General features: G+C 35.0%; 1 protein-coding gene across 1 annotated transcript in view; it reads right to left on the bottom strand.

Annotated features, from left to right (window-relative positions):
• Window positions 1-15,587, bottom strand: part of ATM (ATM serine/threonine kinase) — a 153,563-nt gene that overhangs the window by 79,917 nt on the left and 58,059 nt on the right. The window contains exons 24-30 of the mRNA XM_061144255.1: window positions 14,588-14,702; window positions 12,783-12,956; window positions 11,778-11,947; window positions 10,398-10,644; window positions 5,252-5,367; window positions 4,042-4,168; window positions 3,294-3,493 (exon numbers count right to left, since the gene is read on the bottom strand). Of these exons, the coding sequence (XP_061000238.1) occupies window positions 3,294-3,493; window positions 4,042-4,168; window positions 5,252-5,367; window positions 10,398-10,644; window positions 11,778-11,947; window positions 12,783-12,956; window positions 14,588-14,702 (1,149 nt within the window). The remainder of the gene's footprint in view (window positions 1-3,293; window positions 3,494-4,041; window positions 4,169-5,251; window positions 5,368-10,397; window positions 10,645-11,777; window positions 11,948-12,782; window positions 12,957-14,587; window positions 14,703-15,587) is intronic.

Here is a 15,587-nt window from a genome sequence, read left to right as displayed (position 1 = left end):
ACAAATTTTAACACTATCTAAAACAGTGGCATATTGAATGCAACATCCATCTAAATTCCAGCACTTTTTTTGCATAAATGGAAGAACTGGTCGACAAATTCATATGGAATTGCAAGGTATCCAAACAGTCAAAACAATTTGAAAAAGAAGAAGAAAATTGGAGGACTCACACTTCCTGATTTCAAAAGTTACTATAAAGCGACAGTAAGCAACACAGTCATTCCTGAAGGAAATCAACCCTGAATACTCATTGGAAGGACTGATGCTGAAGCTGAAGCTCCAGTACTTTGGCCACCTGATGTGAAGAGCCGACCCACTGGAAAAGACCCTGATGCTGGGAAAGACTGAAGGCAGGAGAAGGGGGTGACAAAGGATGAAATATTTGGATAGCATCACTGACTCAATGGACATGAGTCTGAGCAAACTCTGGGAGATAGCGAAGGACAGGGAAGCCTGGTGTGCTGTATGTCCCTGAGGTTGAAAACAATTGGACACGACTCAGCGACTGAACAAGAAGAAGCAACACAGCATGGCATAAGGAAAGACCAATGGAATAGAACTGAGAATCCAGAAATAAACCCATACATCAATGGCTAACTGATTTTTGACAAGGGCGAAAGAACAGTCTAATAAATAGTGCTGGGACAACTAGATTTCTACATGCAAAAGAATGAAATTGAACCCTTAACTCACACTATTTATAAAAATTAAAATGGATCAGCAACCTAAATATAAGAGCTAAAATCATAATACTCTTAGAACAAACTTGAAGGGTAAATCTCCATGACCTTAGATTTGACAATGCATTCTTACCTACAATACCAAAACCACATGAGACAAAAGAAAAATAAATCAGACCTTACCAAAATTAAAAAACATTTGCTCATCAAAAGACATTATCAGGAAAGTGAAAATTTTATAGGATGGAAAAAACTATTTGCAAATCACTTATGAATTCAATATCCAGAATATATTTGCAAATCACATACTGAGTTCAGTCCCAGAATATATAAAGAACTCCTGCAGCTCAACAACAAAAAGACAATCCAAATTTTTTCCCTCTATTTTTATTTTATTGTCCCTCATCCCAAAGCCCTCTCCCATTTCCCTTCCCATCCCATCCCCCTGGGTTGCCCCGGTGCACCGGCTTTGAGTGCCTGTTGCACGCATCGAACTTGGACTGGTGATCTATTTCACACATGGTAATATACATGTTTCAATGCTATTCTCCCAAATCCATTTTTGATTTGAGAGACAATCCAATTTTTAAAATGGGCAAAGGATTTAAATAGACATTTCTCCAAAGAAGACATACAAATCATCAATAAGCTCATGAAAAGATATTCATGAGTAGTTAGTAGGAAAATGCAAAATCAAAACCCCAATGAGATACCACTTCATGCCTAGGAAACAACCCAAGTGTTCATTATGAGATGAATGAATGAAAAAAATGTGGTATATATCCAATGGAATGTTGCTGTGTTTAGTTGCTCTGTTGTGTCCAACTCTTTGCAATCCCATGGACTGTAGCCCACCAGGCTCCTCTGTCCCTGGGGATTCTCCAGGCAAGAATACTGGAGTGGGTTGCCATGCCCTCCTCCAGGGGATCTTCCCAACCCAGGGATCAAACCCAGGTCTCCCGCATAGAAGGAGGATTCTTTACCATCTGAGACACCAGGGATGCCGAATGGAATGTTATTTAGCCATAAAAAAGCATGATGCTGGATAAACACTGAAGACATGCTAAGTGAAACAAGCCAATAGGAAAGGGCAAAGAAATTATGATTCTGCTTATATGAAATACCTAGAACAAGGAAATTAAAAAAGACAGGAAGTAGATTAGAAGTGATAAGGGCTATAGGGAAGAGGAACTGTGTGGTTATTGCTTAATGAGTAGAGAGGTTCTACTTGAGGTAATAAAAAAGTTGGGTTTGGAAACAGCAATGACAGAAATAAAAATTAATAGCATATCATGAACATAATTAATAGCACTAAATTGGAAAATATAGTTAAAAATGAGAAATTTTGTTATATATTTTAACACCATAATAAAACCTTTTTTAAAAAAGTGAAGGAAAAAGACTGAATGACTTAAAGTACATACACATACATATGACTTAAAATTAAAATTATATTTTTAAAAAGCAAAAAAGAATATGAGAAAACAAAATGGAAATAGATATCTTCATATGCTTTGAGGGCTTAAGTTTATTTTATTACAATGTTACCTACTAATAAGAAAACAATAGAATCATTATTAAAACCAATGGAAAGGACAGAGATGCTAAAAAGAACATACATCCCCAAATCTATAGTAATTGTGATATTGTGATTTATAATAAGAAATATATATTTGGTCTTTGTCCCCATTCCTGGCAGAGTCCCTAAAGCTTCTGGAATTTCCTGTGACGAGAGCAATAAAGGAGTCTTTCGTTATGTTGATGAAGTATCTTTGGGGAAGCCTCTAAGGATGTGGGCTGGTTGCCAAGAGAACCAACCCTATAATTAGAGGGTTAGAACTTTCTGTCCCACCTCTCTGATCAAAAAGGGCCTTCCCTTCAATCAGTCCCAATGGCTGATGATTCCTCTGTAACACCCAAAAGGATGGGGTTTAAGGAGCTTCTGGGTTGGTGAACATTTGCAGGTATGAAAGTGAAGTGACTGGAGAGACCACTTAAGTGCCATGCCCGTTCCCCGTACTTTGCCCTATGTATCTCTTCCATTTGGCTGTTCCTGAGTTATTTCTTTTTGTAATAAACCAACAATCTAGTGAGTAAACAGGTTTCTAATAAGTTCTGTGAGCCACTCTAGCAAAATAATCAAACCCAAGGAAGGGGGTTATTGAAACCTCCAATCTATAGTTTTCAACTGGAGTCTGATGAGGTTGGAGAGAGGGTAGTCTTATAGGACTGAGATCTTAACCTGTGGGATCTGACACTATCTACAGGCAGGTACCAGCTGATGTCTGAAGAATATCCTGGGTGTGCACTGGGAATCCCCCTTCCCCTTCCCACACACTGGAAGTGGTGAGCAGAACTGCTATGGTAACATGTATTTATGGCCATGTCAAATTAGCATATTTAAAATGTTGAAGAGAAGACCTTTAATATTTAAAGATTTCTAGAGCTGGAAAAGTAGTGATTCACTTTGTAAAATATAATATCTATATATATATTAAAAAAGCAAAATTCAGAATATAATACTCTGGCTTCTACCCTGTAGAAGCATATAATTTTTCAATTAAGATGAAGGTAGAAAAACTTCTTATATATTGGTCTAAATATATTACTTACCTTTGGTTGATATAGTGAATCAAAGTATAAATAACATCTCGAAGAACAAAGGCCCAAGCTCCTCCTAAGCCACTCTTTATATCATTCATTAATAAACTAACAAACAGGTGATATATTTTAATAATTCTGTGCCTTTTATAAACATTATTTGTCTCAGCTGCTTGCTCACATATGGCTAGAAGAATTTTCTGATAGGAATCCTAGAAAATAAAGATACATTTAGTAAAACCTTGCCTAACCACATATACTCAGCCATAATACATACATTTTATTTTATTTTTTTTAATACATACATTTTATATTCAAATTACAGAATTCTAAATTTCAGAATTTTGCTTGGGGTTTTGATATCAAATGCAAAATATCACATTAAGAAAATTACTATCTTAAATTAAAAAAAAACTATTGTCAATTTATTTAGTTTTCAGATAGTAAACAATATTTAGTAGTATAGCCTTAAAAAATACATATATATATATATATATATATATATATACTTCTTGAGCCAACCTAAAATGTCATGAAATTCAGCCCTCATATGTGACATATTTCAATTAATACTGACAAATACCAAGATATAAACTTGTAAATGAGTGTTTTTCTTAATTTATTCAAGTAAATTTTCCATTTGTTTACTTTTTTTAAATGTACTTATGAAAAAATAAAAATAAAATGTACTTAAACAGATTTTCTAGCTGAAAAAGAAGGAATTCTCTCTTCAGTTAGTATACTAGTAAATTATACTTACAGGGCTTTTGGAAAGAATTTCTAAAATGCTTTTAAGCTTGGTTTTATGGCAATTGCTGATATAGGCAAATGTCGCTTTAATCACATGTGATGGAAAATGAGGTGGATTAGGAGCAGGATCCAAATCCCTAAGAGTTATAGAAAAAAATTACAGTCATCATTTTCAGAATAAAACTACCAAGAAAAAACATTTTCTTGATAGATCAGTGAAAATTCAAAAGAAAAATTTATATTATACTAACCCCAAATTTTAGTTATTTTCTAGGTGAAAATTAGACTTTTAATAAAATCACAAATGACATATTACAGTCTATATACATCAATCAGAACACCTAAATAACTTTCTAGGACTTAGTCAATAATTTGCTTAAAAAATCGTTTATAAAGTTAACAGCAGTTATAAAAAAGAGACCTAGTATCACTTTACTTAAGGTATGAATTAAAGCTCTATGCTAGTACTTTAAACTCAATAATATTTTTTAAAATTAATTTATTTATTTTAATTGGAGGATAATTACTTTACAATGTTGTGATGGTTTTTGCCATACATTGACATGAATCAGCCACGGGTACACACATAAACACAATAACATATCAAGACAGCAATCAAATACTACACCAAATGAAATTACACATGCAAAAGTATTTTAATAGATATTATTACTGTTTTACATGCTTAGTATTGTACAGAATATTAAAAAAGTTAAGGATATTTTCAAGTACCTTACAGTCAAGGCAAATGAGTAACAATGTATATGAATAACTCTACCATTCATATTCAATCAAGTAGGTTTTACACACAAATGAAATTAAAATATAATAAGATTCCACTAGCAAAGGAGAATGCTTTTTTAAAAAACGGTGATACAGAAAGTCAAGTCATAGATAAGGAGAAGAGAACAAAGAATAATGGGTCATGAAGAAGAAAATTTCATGAGATAGGAGATGGCCCAATGCTCAAATATTACAAAAAGGCTGAGAAGAAAAAGGTTCCTGACTTTGCAAACAAAGTGGTAATTAAAAGAGCAGTTACTAAGAAGAGGCTACAGTACAGCAGATACTTCAATTCAAAGGTAATTATTTTTAAAGAAACAGAATTTAAAAGTACAATACATGTCTAACAACCGAAATAGACATTTGAAGGTGTAAACCAATAAACTTTCCAAGGACCTTCTGAAATTGCAGCTAATTCTCTAAATTAAAAACCATACCCTGAGAAGTCACAGGGGTCAGTGCTTTGGCTGGCACCAGAAGTTGCTGGTTCATGTAACGTCATCAATAACTCCACTACAATCTCTGGTAAATTACTAATGAATAAATGATCAATCTGCAAGGATACAAAATTAAAATATATTTAAGTTTTCCTGTCTGTGATCTTTAAGTCAGCTAGTTTAAGGGGCTCATGTTATTGCCTCATTTCCAAAATTATTCAGTGATTACAGAAGGAAATAGTTATCAAAGAGCTAAGATCTGCAAGACATGCAACTAGCACCACGGTTTTCTGCTATGCAGCCGGCCTACAGACTCAAAGGAAAAGAGGGAAATCATACCAAACAAGACTCTCTTAATCCAACTTTTTCATTTAATTTTAAAGAAATCACTTTAACGAGTAAGGCTTCAGGTCTATCTTGAAATTCCTCAACCTAATCACTTTACAGTCAACCAAATTTCCCACTGATCTACACTGTTCATCAGTCTGCATTTTACCTTTATTTGAGAACACTATCTTAGAGAACTTTACTAGTAAGGATGCACAGTGACTGGCAATTATCAACCCTTTGTTCCCTGCATATCTTTCCCCCAGATTTCAACTTGATTGATATCCCAAACTAGCTGCTACCCACATGTCATTAATACTAGATAAAAATCCTCCTGGACAGGAGCAGACTCATCATCACCCATTTCTTGCTACAGGCAGCCTCACAAAAGGCATAAGTTCTCTAAATAAAAAGAGTGGGTGTATTACATTACACCTCAGCCAAATGAACAAGAACTATAAAGTCTTAAAAGGCGTTTTTGTTAGTCTCCAAGTAATGAATTACAGTTCTTTAAGCCAAAAGGCAAATGGGCTGACTTACTATCTTTACCTCTTCCACACAGAGATTTGGAACCACTTTCTAACAGCAAAAATATTCTGGAATGTGGCACAACAGAAATCCAATGTAAAGATCTTAGCCTTTCCCTGTAATGTAACATTAGTTACATCATATCATCAAATCCAAGGTTTCAGCCCTTTTAAAAATCCAGCCTATTTCCAGTATATCTGGAATTAGTGAGACAAGCTGGCCGAGTCTGCTTAATATCAGAGGAAAAATTAGTCAGTTTCCCTGCACATAGATGACAACTGACTTCCTTAATTTTATATAATTTTCTTACAAGCAAATCTCTAATGTTTAGCTAAAGGTACATAAAAATAATTTTTAAAAAATTCAGATATCTAGGTATACCTAAACAATCTTATAACTATATATTTTAGATATTCAACCACTGACAGTTATAGAAGACTGAAAGATTGATAATAGTGGTACCATCACTTGTCCACAGAAAAAAGAATCTTGATTGATTTAAACTGCATATCAGAGAAACAGAAAAGCATTAACTTAAAATGATGAGCTAAATGAAACTGAGACAAATAAAAATTTATGTCTTTAACAAAGAAGCTAAGAAATTATTTTTAATTTTTATCTCTCTTTGTTCCTGAGACTAGCATTTTAATCAGGGTTTAATGTAATCACATTTCCCATCTAGACTTCAGTTCAGTTCAGTCGTTCAGTCCTGTCTGACTCTTTGCGACCCCATGAGCTGCAGCACACCAGGCCTCCTTGTTTGTCACCAACTACCAGAGTCCACCCAACCCATGTTCATCAAGTCGGTGATGCCATTCAACCATCTCATCCTTTGTCTTCCCCTTCTCCTCCTGCCCTCAATCTATCCCAGCATCAGGGTCTTTTCCAATGAGTCAGCTCTTCACATCAGGTGGCCAAAGTATTGGAGTTTCAGCTTCAACATCAATCCTTCCAATGAACAACCAGGACTGATCTCCTTTAGGATGGACTGTTTGGATCTCCCTGCAGTCCAAGGGACTCTCAAGAGTCTTCTCCAACACCACAGTTCAAAAGCATCAATTCTTCGGCACTCAGCTTTCTTTATAGTCCAACTCTCACATCCATACGTGACCACTGGGAAAACCATAGCCTTGACTAGACGGACCTTTGTTGGCAAAGTAATGTCTCTGCTTTTTAATATGCTGCCTAGGTTGGTCATAACTTTCCTTCCAAGGAGTAAGCGTCTTTTAATTTCATGGCTACAGTCACCATCTGCAGTGATTTTGGAGCCCAGAAAAATAAAGTCAGCCACCGTTTCCCCATCTATTTCCTATGAAGAGACGGGACCAGATGCCATGATCTTAGTTTTCAAAATGTTGAGCTTTAAGCCAACTTTTTCACTCTCCTCTTTCACTTTCATCAGGAGGCTCTTTAGTTCTTCTTCACTCTCTGCCATAAGGATGGTGTCATCTGCATATCTGAGATTTTTGATATTTCTCCCGGCAATCTTGATTCCAGCTTGTACCTCCTCCAGCCCAAGGTTTCTCGTGATGTACTCTGCATATAAGTTAAATAAGCAGGGTGACAATATATAGGCTTGAAGTACTCCTTTTCCTATTTGGAACCAGTCTGTTGGTCCATGTCCAGTTCTAACTGTTGCTTCCTGACCTGCATACAGGTTTCTCAAAAGGCAGGTCAGGTGATCTGGTACTCCCATCTCTTTAAGAATTTTCCATAGTTTGTTGTGCTCCACACAGTCCAAGGCTTTGGCATAGTCAATAAAGCAGAAACAGATGTTTTTCGGGAACTCTTGCTTTTTTCATGATCCAGGGGATGTTGGCAATTTGATCTCTGGTTCCTCTGCCTTTTCTAAAACCACCTTGAACATCTGGAAGTTCACAGTTCACATATTGCTGAAGCCTGGCTTGGAGAATTTTGAGCATTACTTTACTAGCATGTGAGATGAGTGCAATTGTGCGGTAGTTTGAACATTCTTTGGGATTGCCTTTCTTAAGAGATTGGAACGAAAACTGACCTTTTCAAGTGCTGTGGCTACTGCTGAGTTTTCCAAATTTGCTGGCATATTGAGTGCAGCATCTTCACCGCATCATCTTTCAGGATGTGAAATAGCTCAACTGGAATTCCATCACATCCACCAGCTTTTTTCGTAGTGATGCTTTCTAAGGCCCACTTGACTTCACATTCCAGGATGTCTGGCTCTAGGTCAGTGATCACACCATTGTGATTATCTGGGTCGTGAAGATCTTTTTTGTACAGTTGTTCTGTACACTTCTTCTTAATATCTTCTGCTTCTGTTAGGTCCATACCATTTTTGTCCTTTATCGAACCCATCTTTGAGTGAAATGTTCCCTTGGTATCTCTAATTTTCTTAAAGAGATCTCTAGTCTTTTCCATTCTGTTGTTTTCCTCTATTTCTTTGCATTCATCGCTGAGGAAGGCTTTCTTATCTATCCTGGTTATTCTTTGGAACTCTACATTCAAATGGGAATATCTTTCCTTTTCTCCTTTGCTTTTTGCTTCTCTTCTTTTCACAGCTATTTGTAAGGCCTTCTCAGACAACCATTTTGCCTTTTTGCATTTCTTTTCCATGGGGATGGTCTTGATCCCTGTCTGCTGAACAATGTCACGAACCTCCGTCCATAGTTAATCAGGCTCTCTGTCTATCAGATCTAGTCCCTTTCTTTAATCTATTTCTCACTTCCACTGTATAGTCATAAGGGATTTGACTTAGGTCATACCTGAATGGTCTAGTGGTTTTCCCTACTTTCTTCAGTTTAAGTCTGAATTTGGCAATAAGGAGGTCATGATCTGAGCCACAGTCAGCTCCCAGTCTTGTTTTTGCTGACTGTATAGAGCTTCTCCACCTTTGGCTACAAAGAATATAATCAATCTGATTATCTGAATATAAGTTGCCTCAGATAATTTTAGATATGTATCAGTTCAGTTCAATTCAGTCACTCAGTTATGTCCGACACTTTGCGACCCCATGAATTGTAGCACGCCAGACCTCCCTGTCCATCACCAACTCCCGGAGTCCACCCAAACCCATGTCCATCGAGGCAGTGATGCCATTCAACCATCTCATCCTCTGTCGTCCCCTTCTCCTCCTGCCCCCAATCCTTCCCAGCATTAGGGTCTTTTCCAATGAGTCAACTCTTCACATCAGGTGGCCAAAGTTTTGGAGTTTCAGCTTCAACATCAGTCCTTCCAATAAACACCCAGGACTAATCTCCTTTAGGATGGACTGTTTGGATCTTCTTGCAGTCCAAGGGACTCTCAAGAGTCTTCTCCAACACCACAGTTCAAAGGCATCAATTCTTCAGTGCTCAGCTTTCTTTATAGTTCAACTCTCACATCCATACATGACCACCAGAAAAACCATAGCCTTGACTAGACGGACCTTTGTTGGCAAAGTAATGTCTCTGCTTTTAAATATGCTATCTAGGTTGGTCATAACTTTCCTTCCAAGGAGTAAGTGTCTTTTAATCATGGCTGCAATCACCATCTGCAGTGATTTTGGAGCCCCCCAAAATTAAGTCTGACACTGTTACCACTGTTTCCCCATCTATTTTCCATGAAGTGATAGGACCAGATGCCATGATCTTAGTTTTCTGAATGTTGAGCTTTAAGCCAATTTTTCACTCTCCTCCTTCACTTAGATATGTATAAATTACTATAAAAGAAACAAGTTGTTAGATCCTTTTTAACCTGACTCAGATATATATATCTAGTATATATACCTGATATATACTAGATAGTTAGGATACATCAGAAAGAAGAAGGAAGAAAAATCCGACCTTTACAAGTACTTATAGTGGAGAAGGTTGATAAGAACCAATGAACATAATTCATAAGTAAGCTACATCTATATTAGAAGGTAGTAATGCCATGGAAAACGCAGAGAATGGGAACATGGGATTGTACTTTTCCTTGAAAAATGAAGGGCTTAATGATAGTCAAGAGAAAGTGAAGATTTTCTATACCTTGTTCAACATTGCTTGAATTTAATAACCAGCTTGTATTCATGTATTACTGCCAATTAAAACGATATTTTACAAGGAAAAGGTGGTAAAATTATTCCAACGTTAAAAAGAAAATTCCTGTTTAAAAACATTTAAAAGCCAATCAAAAGGAGAGAACACTGTACAATAACAAAAAAATTAATGGATTGCCTATGTTAGATAGTGATTACTATAAAATATTAAATTTAATTGCATAAGTGATGAATAGTCTAAAGTTACACCTCAGATCAATTATGGGTTAAAACGTATTGTAAATATTGAAGTCATACCTGTTTTCCTAATATGTTTTCATCTTTAAGCATATCATAGACTTTGGTAGCAGTCTCTCTTTGCTGGGCCATCCCACTGTCTCCTGTACCCTCATAAGCAAAGTATGGAAGAATATTTACAAGAATCTTTGGAAAGCAGTCTGTCAGGAGACTTTTCCAATCCTCTTGAATCTGATTAGCAATTAACTTTACTTCATCAAAATGACTTCTAATCACTAGAGGTGGAATCAAAATTTTATAACAAGACCTAAAAATATAAAAATTAAAAACATACATTAAAAATATAACTTTTCAAAGTAAAACTTTTTAATATGGTCCTTAAAATAACAGAATGGTTTTGGAAATTCCTGGTGTTCCAGTGGACTCAAATGCTTCCACGATGGGTTCAATCCCTGGTCAGGAAAGTAAAGATTCCTTGAGTCATGTGGTGTGGGCAAAAAAAATAAATAAAATAAATAAAATGGTTTAATAAGCTTAGAGCTACTTTATCTAGATCATTAAGCATTCTTACTCTATAAGTTAAGACATGAAGTTAAGTAAATTTTAAATAGTCACACTAAAAAAAACAGAGATCTTAAGCATATTATCACCCTAAAGGCATGATCAAAAACAAGTGAAAATGAATTTATATTTGTTTCTTCTGTATAATCTTTATGCAAAATTATTATATAGTGAAAGGTGAACTCAATTTATAAATTCAAAAAATAAATGTAGATTTGGCAAAATGAACAAACAATAAGGACTATTAAACAATTACAAATTGCCTTCCCATACCCTGATATTTAAACATTATTATTTAGTTGTTTCAAACCTCTCCATTTTCAAAATTCTGTTCTCCAGACTTGGAAGTTAGCAAAATAAATACCTGTATATTAAACTTTAAATCATATAGAAACAACTAAATGGCCCACATTCAAACAGGAAAAAGAAAAACAGGGCAAAAATAATCAGCCATCAATAATTTGTTTTTGATTTTTCACAGGGAAAATTATTAAATATTAAAGCTGAAATGGACCTCAAAGATCTCTATACATCCTTGTGTGTGCATGCAGTCATGTCCAACTCTTTGCGATCCCACAGACTGTAGCCTGTCAGGCTCCTCTGTCCATGGGATTTTCCAGGCAAGAATACTGGAGTGGGTTGACATTTCCTACTCCAATAATCCCAGTAAGAAACTTTACAGTAAGAAACCAAGACCCAGTGGGTGTTCATGTGGCTTGCCTAAAGTCATGTAGCTGGCTTACTGGCACAGCTAGGACCAGATCCTAAGTTAACTGATAACCTTTAATACGCTCTCATTTATAAAAGCTCACCTGATTCTCACAATATTATTAATAACTAATTTTAAATATATTTCACATGTGCCATATGCAAACCTACCTATAGAAATCTTCAATGTTTGTATAATTTAATAAAATAAAAGGAAAAGAAGATACACTGTATTCAGGATCTTGAAGATTTAGCCATTCCAATACCAGATAATCCAAATGAGAAGCCATGAAATCTTCTAAACATCTATATCCAAAAGTTTCAGAAACTTTCTTTAAAACCTGTACAAATCAAAAAAGAAGTCAATGTTTTAATAATGAAATAATAAATCATTTACATCCTTAATATTATTTACAGTATGGCTTTGAGCATTCATTTAACTTTTCTATCCCTTGATTAACTTATCTATGCTGTTGTTGTTTGTTGTTATTTAGTCACAAAGTCATGTCTGGCTCTTTTGTAACCCCATGGACTGTAGCTCACCAGACTCCCCTGTCCTTCTCCAGGGGATCTTCCCCACCCAGGGATCAAACCTGGGGAAAAAGTTCCACTGGAAACCACACTAGTTACATCAAGTCATGATCAATCATTGGTTTATCATGTAAAAATACAGGATGGAAAGGTCTGGAATTTCTCAAACCATGAATGCTGAGCTGTTGGACCAGGGGCGAGAGTAAACGTTCTACAACACTGGACCCTGGTCTTTCTAATCATGCAACTTAAAAGCTTTCCATATCTAAACTTTGACTTCTCACCCTGCTAGATTCCAAGGTCTTGCTCCAGAATCCACCAGGCAAAACACGTACTACTTTTTTTTTTCTCTCCATGTATTTCCTCCCAAAAATAGTATTCGAGAGGGCCTGGTCTGAATGATGACAGGCCACTCACTCTTACTAGTTCAATGACAGTCTTGTGAAATGCTCTTAAACTGAATGTAAAAAGTGACGTTGTATACAAATAAATAAACTTTCTTACAAGTTACTGCTTTCCAATATTCCAAATCTAAAAAATAAAACTGTCTCCAACTCTTTAATAAATGCCACATTTAAAATCTAGCTTTAATTGTTTAAAAGTTATCCAAGGATGATTATAATAAAAATATTCATACATACATACCTTTTTAACAAGGTGAGGCTCTAGTCCATTCTCTTTCACAGACTTGCATAGGGCAAATAAAGCCTGCTTTTCACAGACAGGGCTACAGTATAACACTACAGCTATCATCATCAGTAAAGTGGCTTTTCTATTACAAAGTTCATCCAAAATTTCAGAGTTTTCAGTTCTGTGGGACTTTAGAAAAAATTTTAAAACAATATGTAATGTAAATATTTAAATATTCCAAATAAACCAACCAGGCTAACAACAGAGAATACCACAAGAACATCTAAACAGCCAGTGAACAGTTTTAAATCCTATAGTTATGGAGTTAAAAAGAGATTATGAGAAAGGACCAAAGTTGCTACAGTGAGAAAGATTGCTGTTGATAAGACCTCATAGAATAAGAATTGTCAAACATTTCAATGAGGTATAAAGCACTTTGAAGAAAAAAGAAGAGAAAAAAAGTAACTGCAGGAATGTGAGAAAGACTAAAATCTCATCAACTATCAAGTATTACCTTCTAAGATGTATTACCATCTTATTACCATTATAACTTAATATATATAGCTCTTTATCCTTTAAAAATATCAGATATCACTAAAAAACCTAATAAAGTCATACTACTAGATAAAATGATACATGCTTCTAGCTTAACAACCAATCATTAAACTTTTCCAACAGACATATACATTTTTTGATTTACTATAGTTGATAGAAGTTTATTTTCACTTTCAGAAAAAACTGCCAGTCACTGATCCTATTTCTATTTTTGGTACAAGAAAAAGTAAGGACCTAATTCCTTTACTAAATGGCAATCATCAACATGTTTGAAAATAGTTATGATGTTCCCAGGAAGTCAACTCCTTTACCTATTCTGTATGAGAGACAGGTCTAGAGACTCTCTAACATTTTAGTTAAAAATTTACTTTTACTGGGAACAAAACCAGCTGCCCTCTAAAATCAATAGAAGATTCAAGTTCTTTCTATAAACTAGTTCATTACAGTCTGCTTCTATTAATGACATCTAAGATGGAATTTGCATTTTTCGATAACCATTACAATGTTGATTCATATTATGCTCTCCAGATGTAAAGCTTCTAAGGTCTTTCTCCAAATAAACTGCTGTCAGGTCAGTGTTTTCTCTTTTTGCACATGACATGCTGATGGTAAAACATATAATATACATTATCTCTAGTAAATTTTATTTTATACTCATTTTTGTAATCTCTTGAAATCTTTCAAATTTCACCTTTTTTTCACACAATTTTCTTTTTTCAGTTTTGTGCTGTTATAGAATATATAGTCATTTGAGTAACTGCTTCATACTTTTCATGAACCAATCACAGCATATAAGAATGAATAAATTTTACCACTAAGACAACTTCTGCCATTTTAAGAAAAGATATTATTCTACAGAAAATCATGAAAATAACAAGCCTCATTAAAGAACACAAAGATAATTTGATCTTCAACATTTTTTTCCCAATCCATTTCTTTCCATTGTCACCTGTTGTGAATTAGCTTTTAATCAGATCTTATGAAATAAAATTTTAGATTCAAAAATAAGCCATTTATACTCCCATTAAAAACTCAGTAAATTCTGTTTGTCCTACAAAAATGCTGCATATAAGTTGAACCAAAAGAAACTGCATTATTAAACCAATTTTGACCTATAAATGAAGTAATTTCAACTGATTCATATAGCTGTTCTAGTCTAACTGTGAACAATTAGATATAAACTGTCTTATGCCAAACTTGGTAAAATAACATAAGGCATACTTATAGAAAGTATAGTATCAGCAAATATACATTACTAAAATTACCAATGCTCTCATTCCTTCCTGAGCTTTCAAGTATGCATTTTCAAAAGCTGTTTGCTGAAGCTTCAAAGGAAGTGCTTTCAATGTGGAAGAACCTCGTTTTATATGCTGAAACAATCTTTAAAAAAAAAAAAAAAGCAAAAAGTGAAATGATTTTTAATCTTAAACTCTACTTTCCAAAGTATATTTACAGGGCAAAAATAAATCACTCTGTGAGACACACTAACATATTAGGTCTTCTTTCAAAAGACCAAGGAAATGTTAAATCTAGTAGGTTCAAAGCTACTAATATTAGGATCTTTACCAAACATCCCATTTTCTCCTAGAACTGAAAAGTGTCTCAAAAGATCTCTTAGCTTATTGCTCAAACTTGAATATCTCTGAATGCAAACTAACCAGAAAAAAAATTTGTTCTCTGGTAAAATACCAACAAGAAGAAGCCACAGGCTCTTATATCAACCTGCTCTAACATTTAATCACAACTTAAAAGTTATTGCTTCCCTGATAGCTCAGTTGGTAAAGAATTTGCCTGCAACGCAGGAGACCTTGGTTCGATTCCTGGGTTGGGATGATCTGCTGGAGAAGGGACAGGCTACCCAGTATTCTTGGGCTTCCCTGTTGGCTCAGCTGGTAAAGAATCCGCTTGCAATGCAGGAGTCCTGGGTTCAATCCCTGGGTAGGGAAGGTCCACTAGAGAAGGGAAAGGCTACCCACTCTAGCATTCTGGCCTGTACAGTCCATGGGGTTACAAAGAGTTGGACATGACTGAGTGATTTTCACTTTCTAAAAGTTATTAGCTTTAATGTCTTGATGTTCTATTAAAATTATTTTTATGTGGTTGAGGAGAGCAGATCAGTGCTTTTTGACATAATGTGCCATCATATTTAAGGACAACTCTTCAGCCAATTTTGTCTTTTATCCTTTTATACTAATCAAAACTTATGAAAGTATCAACTTTTTGGTATTTCTCTGATTCCTCAGTTTCTCCAATCTCTCTTCAGCA

Source organism: Dama dama, chromosome 1, assembly GCF_033118175.1.
Source record: "Dama dama isolate Ldn47 chromosome 1, ASM3311817v1, whole genome shotgun sequence".
Lineage (NCBI taxonomy): Eukaryota > Metazoa > Chordata > Mammalia > Artiodactyla > Cervidae > Dama > Dama dama.
The sequence above is the reverse complement of the archived record's forward strand: the minus strand, read 5'-3'. Positions and strand labels throughout refer to the sequence as shown.